General features: G+C 40.9%; 1 protein-coding gene across 1 annotated transcript in view; it reads right to left on the reverse strand.

The window, feature by feature from the left end:
- Positions 1-5554: 5554 nt before the first annotated feature.
- The window catches only part of VAPA (VAMP associated protein A), a 39619-nt gene continuing 19117 nt past the window's right edge, over positions 5555-26056 (reverse strand). Inside the window, exons 2-6 of the mRNA XM_081253244.1 lie at positions 25439-25591; positions 23303-23406; positions 22706-22786; positions 9583-9756; positions 5555-6304 (exon numbers count right to left, since the gene is read on the reverse strand). Coding sequence (XP_081109370.1) covers positions 6146-6304; positions 9583-9756; positions 22706-22786; positions 23303-23406; positions 25439-25591 — 671 coding nt within the window. The 3' untranslated portion in view covers positions 5555-6145. The remainder of the gene's footprint in view (positions 6305-9582; positions 9757-22705; positions 22787-23302; positions 23407-25438; positions 25592-26056) is intronic.

The raw sequence follows: 26056 nt of genomic DNA on the forward strand, positions 1-26056 counted from the left end.
CATGCAAACATTATAAAGATGAACACACGGATTTTGAGCACTTTATAAAGTTCACATCCAGAACCTAAGTATATATTCCAATGTACTTATCTCTCTGAAATTCCACCCACCTCTTGTCCGACAAAGGAACACTTTACCCAATTAAAAACTAAGGTTCTTATTAAGCCATTTCCTCATTACAGAACGTAGAATCTTGATAAGAAACTGATTTCTTAAAACATGTAAGGAAATTCCCCGGTTGACAAATTCCATGCGGGGAGCAGGGTGGGTCTCACAGTGTAAGAGCATTTTTCCCTTGAGAAGATGAGAATTCATTTAATTTGATAAACTAAACATGATCATTAAACTTTTACAAGAAATTCTGAATTTTATTTCAATAATTTCATAAAACTTAGTTGATGGCAAAGTACAGAACAGCATCCAAAGAAATACTTTGCAACAAAGCTCTCCTTTGCTTCTCAAAAGTTTATCTTTGTTGGATTTTTCAAATTAAGTATTTCCCTAAATTTAAATCAAAGTAGCTTGATACACACCCTCATACATTTATCTATTACATATTGCACATTTAAGGATACACACTTTGGATGAAAATAGTACACAATGAAAAAGCAAGTTTGCCCCCAAAACTACATTAAACTCTTTATGTATCTCCTGACAAACCTCTACTTCTTGAAACATGGAATGTACTAAAATGAGTAATTCTTACTGCTCAGGAATGTAAAATAGACAATTACTTGCAATTGCAACTCTCCATAACTTTTTGGAACTTAATTGTCAATAATTTCTCTCTCCCAAAAAAAGATCTATATTTTTTCTCAAGGTCCTTAAGTGTGTACATTACCTGACGTCCTTTGTTCTCTGTAGGATTACAAAGAGTATCAAGATTTTAGACCATGAATTATCAAAACCCACACACTTGCTTTAAATAATCATTAAATCTTTAAGGACCATATACAGAAAAGACTGAGGTCACACTCTGCTCTCCAGCCTTGAAGGTTACATAAACCAATGAGTTCCACAGCCCCCTTCTTTTATTATAACGTTAATAAAAGTTGTTTAGTTATGCTCATACTGGTTTTATTTAAGAGCTGAGATTGCTAATGGCCAGTTATTTCTTCTCACTTCTTTGGTAGATAAAAGCAAGAAAAAAAGTCTTAGAAAATCTAGGGCCACAAGTTTCCACCAAGAAATGTTACAGTTGGCCCTCTGTTATCTGTGGGCTTCGCATCAGTGTATACAGGGGGGCTGACTGTACTCAGCCATTTTATACAAGGGACTGGGCATCCCTGGATCTTGGTTTCCACGGTGAATCTTGAAACCAATCCGCCCTTGGTTACAGAGGGACAACTGTACTGTCTTTACAGTGAATCAAAGGCATCACAAAAGGACCACACTAGAGACAGTACCTGATTTGGACAGGATAGAAAGCATCTCCTCTGCGTGGTAGATTACAGTGGTTAAGAGCCTGTTCTCTTATGACCAGACAATCGGGATCCAGAGCCTGTGCTGTTCCCTAAAGTTGTGTAAACCTGAGCATACCTAACTTCCCTAAACCTGTCTGCTCATCCCCTACTAAGGAGATAAAAACAGTACCTATATCACAGGATCCGGGGGAAGATTATGACTTGACATAAAACTAACACCTGGCACACTGGGATAAGCATCTTGAAGACCATTTCATGCTTTGAGAAACACACAATGGGTGAAATAAATTGCTTAGGTGGGCAATCACTTCGGGTGTCTGCTAGCAAAGTGGTAATTAAAGCTCAACCCCACATTTCTGAAATCATTTATTTTTGCACACAGCTCAGACCTATTTGCAAGCAAAAACCCTTTACTGGTGTTCTAGCAACGCTAACTTCACAAAGACAGTTCTTGCAATAAGCAACCCCTCAAGCTGATTCCCGCAACTTAATTTTTTAAAAAGATTAACATACAAAGAACTCTGAAAATGCCAGGTTCCCTACATTACAGGACTTAAGTCTTACTTGAACCTACTTGGTATCTTGTCTTTTGGCATTTAAAAGCCTCTAAAGCAGTTGTCTTGGCTGCAGATTAAAATGACTGGAGCTTAAAAACAAATGACCGAGCTGGGTCTCCACCCCCGACCAATCTTCCGGCAGTGTATCTGCAGGTACCGTCCAAGTGTCAGGATACTTTCTGGAGCGCAACACACGTGTTAACACACGCTGTAGCTGCATACCACCACTAAAATCTAGCATAATTAATGGTTATCTTAGTAGTTCCCTGCACCTTTTTTCAAGGTGGGTGTTACATATAGGAACAACTGGAAAACAAGAAACGCAGTTTTAAAACAAGAGAAATGTGGTAATAGGAGTGTACGCGTAATTAGAAAGGGAATTACCTGGCCAATAGAGCTTTACATTGTAAATAAAAGGTTCATAACCTTACGGTCACAAACATGATCATAAAAATATTTTAGGATCATAAAAAGTACTTTTGCAGTCACTTATACTTGGTTTTCAATAAACCAGAGAAAGCAGATTAAAATTTTTAAAAAAGATACAAGGTTGTATGTAATTTATGATTATGCTTAAAGAGCACCAGTATTATAAGGAAATAAATGTTCATAGAAACCGATGCAGAGTTTAGCATTTATTTTTTATAAACTGTTTTCTGAATTCCCTAAGATGCACACATCATTATTTCTACAAGCAGAAATGTAGGAAGCTAGAACTTTCCTTCCCTTCAAGGATGATGTTCAAACATCTCTGCACCAGTTCCTACAGGGTGGGCATTCCCAAGAGGCCACTGTTCCTGCATAGAACTCTCCAGAAGCACGGCTTCTACCAAGGTGGGATCTTAAGTGTGGAACTGAAGCAGGTGTCCCCATGTCCTACCAAAAAGCCCTTAACTTCCAGGTCACTAAGAAAAGACTACCCGCCAGCGGGACCCGGGTCCCAGTGAATGGCTGTTATTACCTGATAGAACATAAATACACACACCACCATAGTCTTCTGTGGAAATCAAATTCTTTTTTGTTGCTTTTCAGAAAGGAAAATGACACTTCACCACATTTTTAAACAGTTTATTTAGTCACACAATAGTTTATTTTCCTTTGAAAGCTAGAATATGAAGATCATTTATTCACCTTATTTTGTTGTTTTTCCATTATCGTAAAACTGGTCTTTCCCTAATTCTCATAAAGGTGGATTTTAAAAAATCTATGCACATACCAAAATCACTGAAAGGAATGTGCAAAGCTCTGGGAAAACTAGTACTTGAATGTTTTCAAACTGGCAGAAGATTAAAATTGGGGGATATACCCTATAAGGAACTATATTTTTTATCTTATTGATAAAGGCTGTTTTCAAAGTGGCATATTTTAAACTAAGATAACTGAAGGAGAAATTAAGAATATTATTTTTCTCTGACGAGAACCTCCGAATTTGATACATATTTTTTCCAAGTGTCATTTCTTCTTCTTTTTTAAGGTAACATACTGCAGACTCAGAATACAATTCTTAAATTTGTCTCTTGTAAATACAAGAATGGGCAAAATTAAGGTACATTAGTTATAGAAAGAATGAAGGAAGGTAGTGCATTTAGTGTCAGATAAGACACTTAAAGGCCTTATAGTTACTTGGTTGTAGCTTCAGAGATGGCAACAGTGTATTTCCCTCATGCTGACATTCACAAGTAAGCAGGCAGACAAAGCAAAACTTCTTAACATGTAAGTGTAAGGAATGAAGACGAACAGTTTAATCTACATATTACCAGTCAATTAATACAGTTGGACTCTGTCGGTAGTAAAATAATTTGATATTTCATACAGCAGTTAAGAGTCTTCTGAACAGTCGGAGCATGTCCTGCTACATAAAGCAGTAAAGAAGCCCATGTGTACTTTATTTTGCAGACAACACCGAGACTACATTCTAGCTCAAGACCAACCACTGCATTATGCATCTTGTGAAATGCCTACCTAAAAATGCATTTATTTATTACCAATTGGGAGGGGGGATTTCTAGCCTAAACACTGAAACCAGACAGGTGCATGAGACTATTCCACAGCTGCCTGTGGTACAGTCTTATGACAGGAAATCTCACACTCTGGGCATCTTACGTCCACTATTCAGTCATATCAAATTGGGGTACATCTTTTTCTACAAAGTTACCAGAAACAGACACTGAGCTAGAGTCAGGAGAGCAGGTTTCAGGTCCGGCCCTGACTCTGCCCTTGTGAGACATGAGGAAAGTTCTCTGAGCTCTCGCGAAGGCCTCAAATCCCTCAACTATAAAACAAAGAGGCTGAACAAAATGAACTCTAAGGAGCATTCCCATAAAACGGGCTTCTACTAAGTTTTTGAGAACTTAAATTGTTTAAAAACTGATAGCTATGAAATCTCAAGCCTGATGCTCATCACCGGTAATGTTGATTATAGAAAGAGACTGAAGCCAAGGAATTAGTGATTCTGCACGGACGGGATGGAAATGCAAGGCTTGCTGGCATGCTTTCCCAGGTAGCAGAGTGGGAAGGAGCTTTTACAGTGACTGCGCCAGGCGGCACCTGCAGCATGTGCGGGGAAGACGTGCCCTTGTGCTTAGTTACTCTTGCACTCAAGAGGTTTTCTAGAAGATAACATACAGCGCAACACCACAGTACACGGGCTCTGACGAGTTCAAAACATACTTGAAATGAAAATGCAACCAAAATACTTCAGAGCATCTCACTCCATTATAAAAGGTACACACAGACCTGGGGCCAACATACTTCACTGCACCATGTCAAGTCCCAGAGTCCAATGTCCCTTTCAAATATAAGTGCATCTTTCACAAAACCAACACCTATTTTCAAAAATCAAAATTCGCTTGTATTAGACTGTACTTAGTAGAAAAAGTGAATCTATTTTTTCTGGTTCCAAAATTTTCTATGCCAACACAGATGAACTAAATGAGACATAAGACTAAGTACAGGAAAGTACGCCAGGCCCTGTCATGCGTTTATAGTGCAAACACATTTCACGTGGTTGACGCAGAGAACTGCAAAGGATAAGGTCATTTTGCACAAAGGAGTTCCCAAGGTTTACTCAGTAATACCAAATTTCCATAATGGAAATTACTGTGCGTGTCAAACTGGACGGGGAAAAACCTACTTTTAACTATTATTATGAAATGTTATAAAATAAAAGGAATTCTTAGGCTGGTCAAAAAGCAGTGACTACAATCAAGGAGAATTAGTCTTTCTTGAGAAGACACTAGAAGAACCTATTAAGAATAGAATAAATTAAACACAATAGAGCCACAGGGCAGACATGTAAACTGACTGAAATTACAGCACTTTTATACTCATGGTATTTGCTTGTTTTATATTATCTTGAGGACAAATGGATTATGATCTTCCAAAATTCCAAAAATGGCCTGAAATTTTATCAATTCCTTTCCTTAAAAGAATGAGGACTTTGAACCACAAATACTCTAATATCCGCAAGGGTTTCCATGAGATAAATTATGCGTTTTAAAACCCAGATCACCACACAGCACACTCCCTGGCATCCCGTCTAATGACACAACAAACACAAGCTATCGAGCAAGAATCTGTTAACAGTTTTATTATTTTTGTGTTAAATACCATGGGACAGGGTTGGAAGGATGAAAAACTCGGTCAACAACTGCCTCACAAGGGATAAGAAAAATTCTGCCATGATATTAGCAAAGGTAAAGGAGAAAATTTACACTGTAAGAGGCACCATTTCCCCACAGAATACCTCTTGGCATTTCCTGAATGAGTGGGATTAGCAATCTAAATAAATCATATTTCAAGAGGTAACAGCAACAGATAAAATTTAAAGGGATTATTAAAATAACATTTACAAGACTCTGAACAATTCTTGAACTCTTATTAAAACCACAAAGAAAGAACAATTCTTTATTTATGAATTTCATAAAGGACTGAATGTGCAATGACACCTGCTAGGGATGGTCTGGTGACATTCACGCTGCCTGGGAGCCCAACACTCTGCTCTTACTGTGTTTCTAACCGTGAGACTGTTACAGGCGAGGCCTATATGACGCTGTACACACAAAGAATGGTCACCGTGGGCCACACTACCAGTGAGATGGTAGGTAAACAAATCTTTTTCTGGTCAAGAGAAAAAAAAAGAAATAGCACTCTGCATGCTTCACTCTACAAGATGAATTTCCCTAGAAAGAATCCAATGAAAATGGCTGCAATTACAACAAGAAGTGAAGGAAGAGGACTGGTGACATTATCTCTGAAGGATGCAGCTGAGGTGGATCCAGGTTTATCCGAATGTGCTACCTTTCTGAGCCTTAAGCCTTCATCCTAGAAAAAAAATATATGCACAAAAAGAGGTTTTAAAAACAAATATTCATAAGACTAGTGAGCTACAAATATACAGACAGAAAGCAGGTCAGTATGCATGCGACTGGAGGCAAGAGCAGGGACGAGCTGCTACCCAGCCTAAGGAAACTTTCTAGGGTGATACAAACAGTCTAAAACCTGATTCCAGTGATGGCTGCACATTCCATAAATTTACTAAAAAAAAAAAAATCACTGAATTGTACACTCCCAACAGGTGTCTTCATGGAATGTAAATTATACCTAAATAATGCTGATTTTAAAAACTAGAGCCAAGAAATATACTTCAAAAAACTGAACTATCAGGGCTTCCCTGGTGGCGCAGTGGTTAAGAGTCCGCCTGCCGATGCAGGGGACACAGGTTCACGCCCCGGTCTGGGAGGATCCCACATGCCACGGAGCGGCTGGGACCGTGAGCCATGGCCGCTGAGCCTGCGCGTCCGGAGCCTATGCTCCGCAACGGGAGAGGCCACAACAGTGAGAGGCCCGCGTACCACCAAAAAAAAAAAAAAAAAACAAGTATCAGTTACGGTTGTATTTACACGGAAGGAAAAATCCCACTAAAATTAATACAATTAAAGAAGAATCCTACGCGCGCGCACTTTCTCCAAGGTGGCCGACAGCATCTTCACGCTGGGCTCCATCAGCCAAAGACCACCAGAAACAAAGTTACGTCATTAGTCTGACCCGCCGCAAGCAGGGCCCTACACAGCAGAGCGCAGGGAAGAGATAGGACTCTACAGGACTGGGGAGGGGGAGTGCAGGATGGAATTTAAATGCAGCATTTCAATGTGCTCAAAGCAAAGCAGGAGGTCTTTGTGTAAAAGGGTCAGCACCAGAGTCTGCACTGTAGAGGAGAGACAGAATCATTTCCTTGAAAACTACAAATACAACAGGAGTGGGATGCTGTAGGCAGAGCCCTGCACCTGAGGGTCTGCACCTGGACCAGAAAGGGAGGCCGCTTCTCTGCCATCACAGTGACTCCCATCCTCCAGACCAGGTGGCTGCTCCGTGCTGACTGACACAGCCTCACCCAGCGAAGTTTCTGACAGTCAGTCTATGACTTTAGGGGACCAGGTTTCTCAGTAGCAGGACAGCAGTCACTCTAAGCAGGAGGTTGTTATGACACTTACCAGCTGCAGAATGACCTTGGGGAAAATACTGACACCGGTTTACCTAGGCAGCTGGCTTTACCTGGTCCATCATCCCAACCAGATGAATACGGGGCGGGCTTTCACCTCCTCAGCACAAGCTCCTTTTTACTTTCTCACACTGATTCAATCCTCTAGTGTGTTCACTAATAACACCCAGTGGAAGAGTGCACCTGATGTCATGCTGTTTTATTTGCATGTCTGGATTTTCTGAGGGTTTGCGGGTTTGGGTCTTCTTCTGATTAGTCCCGTGTGGACAGAACAATGATGCTCAGTCCCGACAAGAACTTTAAAAGCTACTCCAGGTGATTCTGCCTCACGGGGTCTCGGGAGGGCCTGAACATGTGTGTTTAAGAGCTCACGGCAGATTCCGATGCACAGGCTGGATGAAGAAGGCCAGGGCTGCGGAACATAACGGGCAGTGATGAGACCCCTCAAGGAAGTCAACCTGGCAACCAGCGATGATGGGCCTTAGTGTGAACTGTTAAAGGTCCAGAAGTTGACTCTGTAAACCAGTGGTCTTCAAGGTTCTTTTGTTTTCTCTTTTAAACAGAACGCTTTTTCAAATAACACCTACAGAACGTTAGTCCATAAAGAGTCGGGACCGGGAATCAATCTTATCACCTATCTCCCCAGCCCGGCCCGACCCAGGCACTTCTCCCTCCCAGCCAGGCGACGGGCCGTGGCTCTCAGTACACTGAGGAGTACATCTTCTATCACGTACAGGACTGAGGAAGTCATGGCACATAAAGGAAAGGTAACAAAAAACAGCACCCTTAAAACTCCACAGGGCGTGGGTGTGGGTGTAACATGAGACCACCTCTCCACTCTCCAGACAGGCGCTGGGGGCAGGGGCCTCTGTGGCGGGGCTGTGGAACAGGAAGAAAGAGCCAGAAAAGCCGTCTCAGCACACATCAAGCCAAGACATAGTGCCTTTGATTCAGAGTGTAGTTTCCACAGGCTATGAAATAATCAGATGTAGATTACATCCCACAATTTAGCTTATTTACTTTAAGTACATTTTAGTATCAATACTATCTACTTTGACATGAAAAGCTTCAAACAAAGCCTCAAAAAGCAACTTAAAGGTCTTCAGGTCTTGAAATATTAGTAAACTCCACACTATCCCACAGCCCACTGCTCACTCACTCAAATGTGAATGAACACTGTGCACGTGTGCTGTGAACGCAGAGGCGGTGAACACAGCCCTGCCTCCGAGACACCCCAGCCCGCTGGAGGGAGACGGACAAATGGGAGCCGGAAGAGGTAAGCGGTAGCCTGGAAACAGAGGAGGCAGCATTCCAAGACTGTTTCTCTTTTCTTTTCAGGGGAAGAGAGTCCCAGAAAAGGTCATACTGACAAGGTGAAGAGAACCGAGCACCATGAGACGTGTGTGCGTGTGTGCATGCCACGTGGGCAGGGACAGGGCGCCGGGCCGCCCTCGGAGGGAAGTGCTCCTGCTACAGCAGAGGAGGCTCCTCCAGGACCCCCAGCCCAGTGCTGACCGACACGACCCGGAGAGGCACTTCCAATGGGTGCCCTACACGGAGTTTTAAATTTTCTAACAGCACATTTAAAAAGGTACAGAAAATTGGCAAAATTTTAATGATATACTTTATTCAATCCAATATAACCAAAATATTATTTCAACATGTAACAATATGAAAAAAAAGTTTTTTGGTTATTTTTGGCACTATGTCACTCACAGCACATCTTAATTCCAACTAAGCACATTTCAAGCACCCTGGACAACGGGTGCCAGTCTGCAGACAGCACTGCTGCAGCAGGTGACAGGACCAGGGCCCAGAATGCGAAGGCTGCACAAGCGAGAGAGGAAGCCAGCAAGGCCACGACCAGACCCCAACAGCCAGGCCAGCTGCTGGGAAGGGAACACGGGACAGAAGAAGCCACCGCCAAAGTGTAAGAAGAGGCTGGCGGGGAACCAAGGCCAGGACAGAAGCAAATTGGGGAAAAGGAAAAAGAACTGAAAAAGGGTAAATGTAAAAGCTGACAGACAAAATGGCCCAACAACGTTCACCTCCCCGCTGCCTTCACTGCAATCAAGTTCCTTTCCCAGGAGCGAGCACTTACTCTCAGGTGTCGGTTTTCTTCCGATAGCTTCATCATCTCTCCCTGGAGCCTCTTGCACTCTTCCATGAGCTTCCTCGTCTCAGTATCATTGAGGGAAACACTGTGTGGCTTTGGCACGGGCCCGTCCTGCTTCGCAGCGTTCAGGGGAACGGCTTTGCTGGGTTCCATGTCGTTCTGCAGCACAAAGACAGTGGGCGGGGCGTTTTTCAACTAACTCTCCTTACAGGTTTTTAAACGACTTACACTCCAAACATCCATCTCCAAGAAATTATTTACATGCAAAGTTTTGACAGTTTTCAATTTCATTATTTAAAAGTTTTTTAAATACCCAATGCCTGGTCATCTGTGAACAACTGCACAGGACGACAGCAGTAAACACCAGCAGTCAGCAAGGTCAAAGCACGCGAACCACCCCTCCTCTGCGCCCGCCACCCTGTGCACTTACCTCCTCCACCAGAGCACTGAGCACACAGCACAACACTGTACTTTTGGTGTTCTTTCCTACAATGCTTCAAAGCCTGGGTAAAGCAAGAGCCATTCCTCTTTGCATTTACCCCTAAACCCAGCACTGTGGCCAACAGTAGTTACTCAATAAGTATGCTGAGTGACGCCAACCAAAATCCAAACATGAAGTTCATTTTCAGTGCTCTGATTCTGCAATTCAAGTGGGGTTCTGGAGGGAAGGGGGGATGTTATTGCAAACACGCAATGAAATCAGGAGACTACCTAAGAAAAACATTTGAAGGAAAACCTAACTTCTATTCATGGGAAAAAATAACTGAAGGATATGAGCACCGAAGGGGAGATGATGAACACAAACATGTATCATAGGGAAAAAAAGAGGGGAGGGAGTCCACTTCACGACTTTAAACTCAAATACAAACAATCCCTTCAAATCATTAGTAACACTACCTGCTTTAACTCATGAAACTCAACATGGAACCACAGTGGTACTCAGGCACCTTTAAAATTGTGAGCCCCCAAATCTTAACTCCTGCCAGCACTCACCCATTGGAACTAGTGGCAAAGGCGTGGAGAGAAAGGCACAGGGAAGGGCCTAAGCGTCCCTGAGCCTCAACTCAACACCCATCCACCGGAATCTCATCTCTGCCTTCACAAGCTCCCTAATAGGACTAGCACAATTCTTGTCTTTAATTAGAATTTTACTTGGTAAAAATTTAACTTTTCAAAAAGAAAGGTATAAATCGCTTTATTCAGATATAAACTTCTAACAAGAACATTTCCAAAATCAACTTTATGGCATTTTCCACAGCACTCATCAGGAAGATTTAATTATAGGTCACACACCTACCACAGCATCCCAGCTCCTGAATTTACTTTCAGTATAAACAGGGACAAAACTAGTATTTCGTATGAAGGGGCTGTGATTTGATCGCCATTGTCTAAATCCATGTAAAAATTAGTAGTTCCAGTCATCATCCAGATTTTCCCACTTCTCTTCAGAAGCGTCCCCGCCGTGACGGGTTCTAGGAAGCCTGATTCACCATCCGGCTCTGTGCTTCCTGTGCGAGCCTCTTGCTCTCCACTCTGTCCTCCCCGTCCCAACCAATCTCATCGTACTGTTACAAATCCCGTTTCAGATGTTTTTGCTCTCCACCAATTTCTTTTCCTATTCTTTTCCTTAACAGTAATTAGAATTCATTTCAAAATGACTTCTCAAGTGTGCACTTTCCAACCTAGAACTAGTCCAGCTTCTGGGAACCAGAATGGCACATGGCCTTCCTCTGTGAAGACGAACAGTCAACATGGCAACTCAGCAATCTTTAGGTTTGGGGGAAAATATCACTCATACCAGAAAATTGACTAAGAAATTATGAGGAGATACAAAAGGCCAAAAAGTGAAGACAAAAAAAATTAGAATGAGGAATCATCAAACTCTTCACAATTGGCTTTTTATTTTTAAACAAATTCTTGAAATTCCAGAAAATTGAGAATTACGAGAGGGAGAAAGGGAATTACCTCCCATTCTCTCATCAACCTAAAATAACTATTATTTATATATTCTCTTCCAATATTCTCTTTCATATGCATATTTTATAAAATCAGCATACATGATTTTAATCTTTATTCATTTATATGTACATCTTTTAATTATCATTTTAAATGACACAATGTCGTTAAATATTCTATTCTGTGCCTTACCAAAATTACTTCAACATTTCACTCTTGTTAGACATTTGATGGGTAGCTTCCCACTCTGGGATTTTAATTAACATGTCAATCAATATCTTCTCATGGTGGCAGAATTAGGTTTCTCTTTTTATTGAAAATTTTCCTTAATGTTGATATATTGCTTTTACAAGAAAAAGGAGAAGAAATGTCATAACCAATCTGTGGAGCATAAATGTTAAGACGAGAGTGCAAATGATAACAGTGAAGCCTAAACACTTGTCCAAAGTAAGCCAAGCAAGTCACAAAAACAGTCACACTGAGTAAACCCACTTACCCCATGTGCTCACGACCATTTAGGCCCCTACAAACCCGGCAACATACAGAGCAGAGGCAAAAAGATCTAATTTATTGATTAATTAATTAATTAAAGTAGAAGCACGTATAAGCTAACTGGGCGGTGGTTAAAGGGGGTGGGGCGGGTGGAGAGTCACAGGTGTGGAGACAAGCTGGGGAGCCTGGTGGGAACACTAAGGCCGCTGAGGCAGCTACAGGCTTCCCTTCAGGAGCGCCACGGTGAGGTGTGGCTCCAGGAAAACAGCGTGTTTCCTTGAGAGCTGCTTCAGAGTGGTCCCGAAAGAGGAAACTGGCTGTTCTGAGAACCATGGAACAAGCAAACTGGAGGGACTTGACACGCTCTGACTCTGAGGCAGCTGAGGGGTGACACTGCACGCACATTATATCTAACACTGCAACTCAGAACAGACTCGACGGTCAGGCCATGGTATCGAGATAAGAGAAAACACGGTATCTCATACATTTTCCACTCTTTTATATTATTTAGCCTACCTACAGTAATCTCCCCCATCTATAAGTTGAATTTACTTCTGCACTTTTTTTTAAACAACCTTTAGAATTTCAGTTCCAATATTCTAAATTATTCCTTTTGGGGGTAATTAGAAAAAGCAAGGACTTTGGGACTGTTCAGAAAAGGAAATGTAAGTACAAGGCAAATTCGGTTTTTGCATTGAAGCCTTGGGAAGGACAAAGGAGCCAAAGAATGTAAACACGAGGCTACATTCTCGTGACTCCTGTTAAGAGTAAGGGATCAAGTGTATTGGCCAAGAGCCACAGCAGGAAACTGTCAGAAGGCCTGAGTAAGGCCTTAACTGGGAAGAGGTAGTATTTGAACAATAAAGTTACCAAAGATATATTTTCACTCTGAACAACCCACTTACTCTTTTTCTCTAGGATCATGATTCCCAGAAGTAAATAACTAAAATCACAAAATTTTAAAAGTATCAGACATTTAGATAAAGGATCAGGTTTTGTTTAAGCCTTAGTATACACATTCCCTGCAAAGCCAAATCAAAGTATCAGCAGCCTGTTCAAACTGTGGGGTTCCCAGAGTTCCCAAGAAGCAGGAAATGAGAAAGGGAATCATACAGCATCCAGGACACCACCAGGAGGTCACTGTCATCTACTGATGTGCTGGCATTGTACTTGAGTGAATGTTAAGTGTACACACGCACACATACACATACACACACACACACACACACACACACACACACACGGAGACATGAATAAATTCAAATATGACCTAAGATCTTTAAGGCTTTTGCCACAAATTCTCCTACCCTGGGGCACTGTAAATAACTAACAATGACAGTTAAAGAAGGGTTACTATTATTTGTACTGGATAAGAAAACATAAAGCAGTAATCTCATTCATCTTTTTTTTATATATAAACACAAATACTTGCCTGGAGAGTGATATTCACCAGCTCCCACCTTTACTGCTACACCTGCTGGTCTGTTCACATTTTTTTTAGAGGATGCTCCCCAAATCTCAGTGACAGGGAAAATTATACCAATTTCATAATAATGTTCCCACTTACATTTGTCCTGCTCACTACTGAGATTTTATTAAGTGTGGTAATTTGTTGTTTTAGAACAGAATAGTTTGTATGCCTGGTTTTTAAGTGATTGTGGTTCTACTGTAATTTTAAACATAGTTGACATTTTCAACTCTAATTCCTTCACAACACACTCACAATAAACACCTCGTACGTGCTGGGTGACCACATCACCATAACCAGTGACACTGGCAGACTTGTCTTATCTGTTAGCTCCCTGAAACAAACCTTCTGTTTCTCCTATTTGAACACACTGAGTCCCCTGGGCTCATTCTTTGCGCTATAACTGGCAGGTGCTGCAACTGTGCTGTTGATGCTGCTCGGCGGAACGACAGCCAGGGCCGGCCCCAGCAGAGCAATACCCTGAGGTGCAGGGGAAACACATTCTCAGATTCACACCAAGCTCTGACTTCTCCTGCGTGGGACTGGGAATGACTAACACAGAAATCATTAGGTTCTAAAACAATCACCTTATTCTATAAAGATGTGTTACGCCTAAGCAATAATAATAATAAATAATAGCTATGTTAAAGCAAAAAATACAACATTTCTCAACTTTTTCTATTAATTAGCTATAATCAACTTGCATTATGTTCACTAACTAAATGTAGAAACCTTATTAAACTTAAGCCAGCCTCACGCTGTCCTAGAATGAGTACCTTCTCTTAATTTTTGTTACTACTCAATACTTGTCAGTACCTGAAGAACAAGCACTTCATATTTTCTTACCTTTGCTAACACTCTAACTGAACAATGTTTAAGTTAAATGAATTTTTTCAAGGGTTCGAAAATTGCAATGATTTATAAACCTCTCCTGTATTCAACGACACCCCTCCCCAAACACACCCCCACACCCCCACTTACCCCCCAGGATCAAGAAACAAAGACACACAGAACATTCTAGTATTCCATTAGTATCTCCACAGTGCTCTTCCTATCTTCTCTAATTCCTTTAATACACATAAAAATAATACTATACAAAAAGGTTGGAGCAGACTCTGAAATAATACTTACTGAGGGCTTCCCTGGTGGCGCAGTGGTTAAGAATCCGCCTGCCAATGCAGGGGCATGGGTGCGATCCCTGGCCCGGGAAGATCCCACATGCCACAGAGCAACTAAGCCCATGTGCCACAACTACTGAGCCTGCACTCTAGAGCCCACAAGCCACAACTACTGAGCCCGCATGCCACAACTACTGAAGCCCGCACGCCTAGAGCCTGTGCTCTGCAGCGAGAAGTCACAACAATGAGAAGCCCGTGCACCACAACGAAGAGTAGCCGCCGCTCGCCGCAACTAGAGGAAACCCACGCACATCAACAAAGACCCAACACAACCAAAAATAAAAACAAACAAAAAAAGTACTTACTGATATCCAGGTCATTGTACATAACTAAGACAACTCCAACTTACTTAATAATGCACTGTCCCCAATCTGTTCTTTGTCTCAACAGAAAATAATGTATATTTCATTACAAAAAGTCTTTATACATAGGACCCCTGAAATTCCCTATTCTGAACAGTCCTTCAGGCTTCATTATGACAAGTATTTTTCCCTAGGAAATATGTCATTAACAGATGTTAAATGGAGGGCATACATGAAATGTAATAATTTTTTTAAATTTGGAAAATATCAAGTAGAGTTGGTGGCCTAAAATAAACCAAAAAAAATTTTTTATTTCAACATAAAGAACTGAAGAGGTTATAAAACATCATAACTAACAAGTTAATTAAAACCACACTCAATCCTAAAAAAAAACACAACCACTAACTGGACATTAGATTTCATAATATAGAGTTGATAATAACTAAAAGAGCTAATAATTCACAGAACTCCAGTTTGTAAAATATAAAGCAGTCAACACTCCAGTATCATCTGCGTCCAGCTATCAACAACCCAGGGAATGTGCTGAGCGGCTCTCAGTAGTAGCCCTGAACATAACTTATTTGAAGACTGTGGGCCATTACCTTACTGAAATGCATCCAGTCAAAGACCTGCTGTCCCCGAGTACTAGGGGGACCACACACCTTAGTGCCTAAGGGCACTAATGCCTGTTGTCCAGAAATAACTGTTAATAGTACTTCTTTTTATTCTAAAATAAAAGGGTTCTTGGACTCCTAGGTCATTCTATGTATGATCCAAATCAGAGAGCTATTTTCCAAAAAGAAGCCCGTATTCTAATGATGGTTCCAAATAAATTAGGACTGTTTTATCACAAAAATGATCTCTTTAAACCATAAAAATAAAAACATGGACTCAACCACCATACTTCTAAAGCTGGCACCTTTCTTATCCCACAAGAGACTAAAAACTTCAATCATTGTCTGAGTTATATATTCAGTATCAAGGTCCTAAAAAACCTAAAGAAATCAACAAAATAATAACACAGCCGTTTCCAACTGTCTTTAGAAACAGTAAATGCCCAAGAACTAACAGCATACCTAAAAAGATCCAGATCCTCAAACAGGTAAGGTATACTTACATAATGTACTTAACTGCCTGTCTACTTCTTTTGGGGACTCGGGAAGGCGGGTGAGGAGCTGCGGGCAGGGGTGAGAGTGGGATGGGGTACCTAACATAAGAAACACTGAATCAACAGCACGTTTTGCTACCTGCTACCTACACCAACTCTGAGAAGAAAGTATCAATAACCATGATAGCTATTGTGCTATCTAACTGCTTTGGATGCTAACCAAATTTTTCTAAGTTGATTACTAAAGATCATAAGTTCTGATGAGCAACTCTTTGGAGTAAATATGTAACTGAACATGGGCTTCTCCACTGCTCTGAACACTAAGGCTGAACACAAAGTACATGTGCCATCTGGAGAGAGCTGTGTATTAAAGTTGTCACCAGCAACTTAGTTAAAAACTAAACTGAAGTTTGCTTAAATTAACGAACTTTTTAAAACATATTGACAAACAAACTAAAATAAATAAGGGGTCAAACCATGTCACTACAGGAATTTACTAACAGCAATCATGACTATATAAACTAAAAAATATATTTTGTACTCTACTTCTAAAAATACAGGTTACCAACAGTTCTCATATTTCTGTGAATCTTCCACATTTAGAAATGTGTTTTCCTTGAATAAGGGCGTTTCATCTTTAATCAATTTGTGTAGTCAGGATTCAGCTTCATATGGCATCTTACCAACTTATCTGTAGTAAACTGACAAATTTTATCTAGGTTAAACACTACTCAATGATGCCCTAATTTCCTAACAGACAAAGTTCATACTAAACTGAAGACAGACATACAGAAAAAGGATATTAAGTAATTTTGTAACTGTATCTATGGATACTAGAAAGAAACCAGTATGTTAGAGATACTATGGTCTTTAAGCAGTTTCATCAACTTCATCTGTAGACAATACTAAACTGGAAATGGCAAGATCCCATTAGGGTCTTACCAACAGGGTTTTATTACCACATGAATAAAGTATTAGAAAAGAGGTGTTTTATGTGCACGCGTGTGTGTGTGTGTGTGTGTGTATAAAAGGTTTCATCTTTAATCATTATAACAAATACACAAAAACTTTATATATTTTATACTATTATAAACACTCCAGATTTGGTTACTCTGAGGTTTCACATTTTCTGTAAAGGATGCGATGCAACAGTAAGCTGATGACTTGACAGGAAGTCACTAATCAACAATTCGGACAGCACCAGGTCTGTACCAGGCTGCGCCCACTTCAGTGATCCCTCAGTAATGGGGATTTCTCGTAGAACCTGCAGTTCAGCAGCTCCACGAGAATGAGTTTACACAGGAATGGCGTTTCCAAAAGTGTATTTTACAGAACACCTGGCATTCCGTGGGAAGTTAATTACATTATATGAAACAAAAAAGAAATACTAGGTTAATCAGATTTTCTTTATTCAGAGCCTTTAATGTGCAAATATGCAGTGTGCTTATTTATAGCGTTTTTCCAAACTCATTTGACCACAGAGCCCTTCCAAACCAACACATTCTGGCAAACACCGCCTCATAAAAACACAGCTGTATTTCAGCCCTTCTTTTAAACATGCACATTAATCAATTAAGGCCACCTCTAGTATAGATACAAATATTTTTGCACATTTGAATTATATAAATCTGAAATACTGACATACTGAAATATTAAAAGTCTCATTTTATGTGCCAAACTTGAGATGTGAATTCAAACACTTAAAAATGTCCATCAAGAAGCATAACAGCAAAGCTAAGAAGCCATACGAGTTGCTATTCCAAGAGCACTGCAGCTGGTACACAAGAGGACCTGCCCATTCTTCTCAGTTAGTGTTGGATTTTACACAATTTCAATTATCCAAGAGCTTCAAGAACATAACCCAACCATTAAACACAATCACAACACCTCAAGAAATAAAAGGATGAGCATCATCTTATGTGATTTATGTGATGCCAATTTCACCATTAAAATTTTACCATTAAAAGTGCCTTCAGCTGACAATCAGGCCTCCACTAGAATCTTGGCCAAAAGAATGTTTGATAGGAATTCTCACGAAACTAAAAATCACTGCCTTACTCCCAGTGCCCAGCTGTGGTCTCGAAATACCACCTCCCACTGAAAGGACCCAGGGCTTGAAGAAATGTCTAATCCCAGGTCTGAGCCTGGAAGTATCTTAGACATGAAGGAAATTACCAAAGACTACTAAAGTGAAAGGACTCAGGAGCTGACTACTAGCCAATCTGAGCACCAATATGATAACTGCAAGGGACTGAAACAGTAGTAAGTTTAAGTAAGTTTAAGTCCATGAGTCTGTAACAACACGGCAAAGAGGGAAGGGGAGGAAAGGAAGGAGGACGGAAAGCTGACTGTACATCATCAGAGGGACACTGTAACCAACTCATTTTTTGAAAGCCTATAACTTAAGAGAAAGCTTTAGAACTCCACCATTGAATGAATCAGCAAGTATCAGATGAGCTCCAGTTACTCTCTAACTAATACAATGAAGCAGTAATGACAAAGTCACCACTACGCAACCTTGAATGAATCAATGGACTTAAACTGTATTTACTCACTTCCGACTGTACTGACATTTGGGGCTGGAGGGTCTCTGTTGTGGGGACAGTCCTGTGCATTGTAGGAAGTTAAGCAGCATCCCTGGCCTCTACCCACTAGACGTCTGTAGACCCCTCTACACTAGCTGTGACAACCAAAAATGTCTCCAGACATTGACAAATGTCCCCGGGGCGGGGGCAAACCATCCCTGGCTGGGACCACTCATCTACACACTGCACACCAACGGCTGCTAACTTCAGAACAAAAAAAAAACAGACATTAGGTACCTCCCTGAGAGAACAGATAACCACCTACAAAGCAGTCTTGCCTCTCCCTCACCAGCAAAAATAAGCCTCAATTTAATCAAGTCTCTAGATCCAATGACAGGAAATACCAAAGACAGCAGAGAAGTTAAAAGATACCTGAAGGATGCAATCAGCAAAATATAGTCCGTGGGAAAGTCTACAGGACAAACTCGGTTTCTTTAATAAATAATTTACAAGAGAAAAACAGAGGGAATCTATAGATTAAGAGACTTAAGAAACATGTCATCCAATAGCAGTATGTGGACTTTATTTTGATTTCAAATCAAACAAACTGCAAAAAAAACAAATGTTTAGGGCTTCCCTGGTGGCACAGTGGTTGAGAGTCTGCCTGCCGACGCAGGGGACACGGGTTCGTGCCCAGGTCCAGGAAGATCCCACATGCCGCGGAGCGGCTGGGCCCGTGAGCCATGGCTGCTGAGCCCGCGCGTCCGGAGCCTGAGCTCCGCAACTGGAGAGGCCACAACAGTGAGAGGCCCGTGTACCGCAAAAAACAAACAAACAAACAAACAAACGTTTAAATGACACTTGTGAGGCAAATGTGAATGCTGCCTGAATAGTCTGATATTAATGATATATTAAGTTTTCAAAGACTAATGATAGTATTGTCATTGCTCTTTTCTTCCTTTCCTTAAAGTCCTTATCTTTGAACGATATATACTGAAACAGTTACAGATGAAATTAATTATGTCTGAGATGTGCCTTAAAACAGTATGTGTGATAGGAAGTGGTGGGGTTTACATAAAATAAAATTAAGCATAAACTGGTCACTGTTAATAAAGCTGGCCTCAGGTTCACTGTACTGTCCACTTTTCTAGGTATTTAAAGTTTTTCAAAATAAACTGCTTCAAAAAATCGTTATCTTTAGCAAGTATTCCCTTTAATTTAATTGGTCAATAATAACTATACTGCAAGTCCAAGTAGTTCAATTAGTGCAAATACATTCTGCAGCCAGTGCATCCAGGCTCAGAATCGGATATTCTCTGGCATACTCTGAAATTACTGAACGGACTTTGGGTTACTAACAACCTGCTATGAAAAAGTTCCTGGACCAAACTACCTCTGCTCAAGCTCCAGGGTGTGTGGGAGGCTCTGGGATCTCCATGCAGTATTTGTTCCAGCCCCTTAGCAGATGCAAAGCCACTTTGTTGGATTACTATGGGCTATGCCTATGTGTTAGGTACACCTGCTACTCTCCTCTGTGAGGTAGTAAGATGGCTAGGCTCAACAAGCACAGTCATATAATTTCCATCAACTTCTGGTTTCGTGTCCAATCAGCAATATCAAATACTTGGCTTCCAGCCCTTTTCAGGCTATAATCTCAAATTGTCTGCTATCCAGAGCATAAGAGAAGCCCAGCTGAAAGATAGCTCTATGTTTATTAAATGACTGTAAAATTGGCATAAAACTCATAAAAGTGAGAAAATATCCAAACGTGTTTTTAAAGTAAGTCAACCCTTATTCCAATGAATTCTACTTCTTGGCATACATCTGAAGGACATGAAAATACTATGTTGAAGAGATATTTACATTCCCATGTTCATACAGCAGCATTATCTACAACTGCCAAGACAAGGAAACAACCTAAGTGTCCATCAAGAGATGAATGGAGGGCTTCCCTGGTGGCGCAGCGAATGAGAGTCCGCCTGCCGATGCAGGGGACACGGGTTCGTGCCCCGGTCCGGGAAGATCCCACACGCCGCGGAGCGGCTGGGCCCGTGAGCCATGGCCACTGAGCCTGCACATCTGGAGCCTGTGCTCCGCAATGGGAGAGGCCACAACAGGGAGAGGCCTGCGTACCGCAAAAAAAAAAAAAAAAAAAAAAAAGATGAATGGATAAAGAAGTTGTGGTATATATATACAGACTGGAATATACAGATACAATGGAATATTATTTCAGCCATTAAAAAAAGGAAATCCTGCCATTTGTGACAACATGGACGAAACTCTAAGGGCATTATGCTAGGTGAAATAAGTCAGAGAAAGACAAATACTGTATGAGCTCACTTATACATGGAATCTTAAAACAAAACAACAACAACAAAGCCCCAAACTTGTAGAAAGAGATCAGGTTTGTGGTTACCAGAAGCGGGGCACGGGGAGGAGGGACTGGATGAAGGGTGCCAGAAGGTACAAAACTGAAGATAAACAAGAACTGGGGATGTAATGTACCACATGGTGACTCTAGCTAACACCACTGTTTGGTATATTGACAGTTGTTAAGTGAGCAGACCCTAAGAGTTCCCATCAGAGGGGGAAAAACTTTTTTTTTTGGTAGCTATATGAGATGGTGGATGTTAACTAAACTTACTGTAGTAATCATTCCACAATATATGTAACACTAATGTTTATGCTGACACCTTAAACTTATACAGTGCTGTATATCAACTATAGCTCAATAAAACTAGAAATAAAATAAATCAACCGAGATGAACGTGCTCTTTTCTTGGTTCCAATAGTAAGAGCTATGCAAGCTATTAGCGTCCTGGCAGCCTAGCAGGAGAGAAAGTAAACTCCAAATGGGAAGCATCAACATGCCATCAAAATCTCACTTTCCAGTAACAACATATGTATTCACATTTTTTTGTTTTTGGCAAATATTTCAAAATCCCTTTAATAAGGCATTAAAAACACAATAAATGATTTGGTCAACAACTAATTACCATTCAGGCACTTCTTCATTTCAGCTTATCCTAAAAGAGTAACACAACAATTGACCCCACGTATTTATTTAATCTGCAAGTTTACTTTTCAATAGGGCAAATGGCCTCCAGATCAAAGAAAAAAGTCACGTAAAATTATAACCTGATTGTGCCAAACAATTCTAGTTATCCATATTATTTTATATGTTAAATCACACACACAAAAACCTACTTACCCTTCAAGTTCCTCCTACAAACCACAGAAAAATATTCAAATTTGCATTTCAGAAAAGGAATAAAGTGACCACAACCCATTCTGTAAGACTACTTTTTAAACTCCATGCACATACACTTCAGTCCCTCAAATTGTATTTGCCTCACATTAATCAAAAAGCAACATAGGGCTTCCCTGGTGGCGCAGTGGTTGGGAGTCTGCCTGCCGATGCAGGGGACGCGGGTTCGTGCCCCGGTCCGGGAGGATCCCACGTGCCGCAGAGCGGCTGGGCCCGTGAGCCATGACGGCTGAGCCTGCGCGCCCGGAGCCTGCGCCCCGCAGCGGGGGAGGCCACAGCAGTGAGAAGCCCACATACCACAAAAAAAAAAAAAAAAGCAACATAAAAATTATTTACTAAGGAATAAAATCAGATGTATTTTGACCAAAATCAATAGTGAACAAAATACCTGGGAATAGCCAAATTTGGAATAAACTGTTTGTCCATGTAAATTAAATCTTATCCCCAGACTGCAGGTATATAGTTGCCAAAAAGTGGTTTGTTTATGTCTGTAATTTAATTATATTTATGTATACACATGTCTCATTCTAACAAAGAACTTGAAGTGGTTTAAGTAGCAAAATTTTGGTAGAATTAGGTGGTTCTTCTCCATCATCTAGCTTGTACCTAAAAGTATTTTTCTTCTTGAACAAAATGTTATGAAATGAAAAGAGCATATACACATTAAGTTTTTAAAAAACGTAAACACTGAGTCTGATAAAGTGGAACAGCCATATCACACAATCACAAAGGCCAAAACCAGAAGCAGAATTCAATCTCAAAGTAACTGAGAGCTTAATAGCTTCCAATTTTCTTATATTTTCCTACTTACCAATTTATCATTTTCATTGGGCATTTCAAATACACATCTCAATTTAGAGTCCATCAATTCATCAGGTTTTGCCTCTTTCCACTAAAAGCAAACAAAACCGAACAATGAGACAGAGGAGATATGATGGGGACAAACAGGTTTCGCCTCAAGGGACAACTGAAGGGTTAGTGTAGCTGCCGTGTGTGTGTGTGTGTGTGTGTGTGTGTGTGCGCGCGCGCGCACGTGTGGGTTCCCCAGGTCAGCCAGGACTACGGCTGCCTGTACACACTGCGTTATTCTCACCCACCACAGGCACCAGCAATGCCACAGAACTTCCTATAGAACCCTACGAAGAGCTACTATCACAATCTGTTAAAATCACACTAACATCCCTAGAGATTACAGGACTTTACTCTTAACAGTAGCACTTCAAAACTGTCTCTAAGGAATACTATTTCAAAATTCCTTCGTTCTTGAAATGAGTCAGGATTATCTGTAGTGAACAGATTTACAGATTTTGTTAATTTTAAAAATCAGGTTTCTCAATGGAGAACTAAACAAAACCCACAGTTTAAACAACATTCCCCCGGACAACTTCTGTTCAACTTCTCTACTCACCACGGCTTCCATATCTGAAATGTTTGGTGGAGCAAAGATGGTCTGTACCATAAACTTGTGTTTACTCTTCTCATTGGGGTCATAGTCAAAAGGCTGCAGCATTACTAAAGAAGAAGAAAGGACACATGACAGTGACTTCTCCATTTGTTTGCTTCTTTGAATTCCTAGTACTCACTCACTAATCTGCAAATTTAAAGAAAACCAGGAAGGGTGCAAGAAACCACTTATAAGGTATGTCTGAGAAGTCCAATAACTCCCACCATGGTTAAAAAAAAATTAAGGGCCAAATATACAGCTGTAGAAAATGCACAGGATAAACGCCCAGAACCCAGATAAAGCACAATATATCTCCAGGAACGCCCTTTACTGAACAACCACCCTACGCTATTCACTAGAAACTGGATAAAAAGAAGACTTCAAACATGGTTGTGACTTTATGAGTCATACTTCTAAGGCTACAGACCATGTAACAAGAGGAAGACAATCTTAACACAGATTAAAGGAGTAAATCCGTAAAGGTGCATGCTAAAGGGAGAGAGGGAGAAAAGGAGTGAGTATGTAGACAGAGTCAATCAGGGAAGGCTGCTGGAGGAAGCGTGGCTGGAGTGCCTGCTCACCCGGAAAGGCACTGCACTGAAAACTGGAGTGAGTGCCGAGTTCTCAGGGGAGGAGAGGGATCAAGGGCGTGCATGGAAACAGTAACTGGTGTGTAAGGAGTTTTTAGTAAGTCAGGTGCTCAATACAAGGGGCTTATGTGGGAGAAAGGGCTTTGAGAAGTATACAGGTTCTTAACAAACATTAATACAGTAAAACTTCAGAAAGCTAGAATCCTAAAGAAAAAGTCCTTCTGAATAGTTCCATGGATTCCTAGGGATATAGCTGTTTGCACCGAAATCTATTTTTAACCATGTGGATAGAAATAATTTTATCTTCTTCCAATTGAGCTAAAAAAGGCTTGTGGACTTAGAGAGCAACTTCCAGAACACTCGTACTCACTGTCCACGCTTTCTTATTGCCCACCCATCTTCCCCATGAACTGGCAGTTCAGTCAGACAGACCTGAAAGCAGGCCTGCCAGGCCACCGCACCACAAGACTCACTAAAAGCATCTTTTCTAGGGCCTCCTAGCTCTGAGTGTGGGAATACAGTTACTGAGGGAGGATGGAGTGCCCCAGGAACTCTGAGGTCTGTCCTTGACTGCCTCTGCAGTCAGGTTCCACTGATGAACATCTCAGTGAGCCCGCCCCGGGCGCTCACTCTTTGTATAATTTTCTGTTTTTAATCTGCTGTGGGCTTGAAAACTAGAAAAAGGATACAGAATTATTCTAATATCTTAGGACTACCTATCAGGATTATGCAAGCATGTTTTGTTTTGTTTAACATACACGTGTCTAGGTTGTGTCCCCAGAGATTCTAATCTGGAAAGGTCCCCGTGTGTTCCTGCTCTCTGTGCAATTATGGCAGACCTTCACAGAGGTGAGAACTACTGCTAGAAAATAAGAGTAAATGGTCTCTGTGTGAGGCCTGAGAAGTTCTCCCATAAGTAAACTACATCCTCCTACTTGCTTCCTATCGCTCTGCTATGTTAGATACTATCATGAAAAGATATCGTCAGGCAAGTCTGAGGGCATTAACTCTGGCACCAGCACAGAATCCACGGCAGGAGTAAGCAATCCATACATGGAAGGAACCAAGCACACACCCTGGACTACAAGTAAACACAAAAGGGGGTGACAAAACTGAAGTTTTCAAGTGCAGGACACTGTTGGCATTAACAATAAAAGGCAGAAAGACGCATCTAAGTTTACAACTATTGGCAAAAAAGAGGCACTGTACATTTTTAAGCAAAAGATTTAGGATAACACCTCCATAGCTGCATGCAATACGTAACAACAGCTAGAGATCTGAATGAATGAGAATGAGCAATCACAAAATGATACAAAATTTCAAAGACAAAATAATAAGGGCAGAGAATGTGGTAGTAAGCTGTAGAAATAAAGAATAGATATAACATTTTTTGAACGACAGTAACTGCTTACAAACTGACCACATACACCCTCACTCCAAGATAAGACATTTCCTGCAGCAGTTTGCATATAGTAAAAGAACAACATAAATTCAGGACATGGTTTGCTACCTGAAACAGTCACAGTCAACCCTGGGTCAATAATTCCACTGTTGGGCCTCACACAGTACCGACGAGGTGCTGTAGTCTTCACTTTGAAACACACCTTTCTATCCGATGGATTTCGCAACTTAAGATTTGTAGTGACTACATCTGTGAAGGGGCCTGTAAGGTTTAAAAACCAAAAACAGGGAAAAAAAATTTTAATTGGATTCACACACACACACACACACACACACACACAAGCAGAATTCAAAACTGGATGCACATAATCTCAATTTTATATAGAGTATGTACTGAAAGTCTGTGTACCTAAATATACCTCCAGGTGTACACTCACAAAGGAGTTTTATTTTCTTCATTCCTTACCAGACTTTATAAAATCACTACATGAACATGTATTGTTTCTATCAAATAAAATGTTATTTTTAAAGTTTCAATTTATGAAGTAAGTCCAAAATTGTATTCCTAGACTATGCTCTTACCACATAACTGAAAAGATCGGGATTTTCCAGTGGTCTGCAAACCAATGCCAACCTTCAGATTCACCTGACAGAGCCGACCACAAAACGCCTCCATCAGAAGCCGACGAACCCAATGACAGGGCGCTCTTGCTTCACCTCAACTAAG

This window comes from Mesoplodon bidens (genome assembly GCF_964165515.1).
Source record: "Mesoplodon bidens genome assembly, chromosome: 13".
Taxonomy (NCBI): Eukaryota; Metazoa; Chordata; class Mammalia; order Artiodactyla; family Ziphiidae; genus Mesoplodon; species Mesoplodon bidens.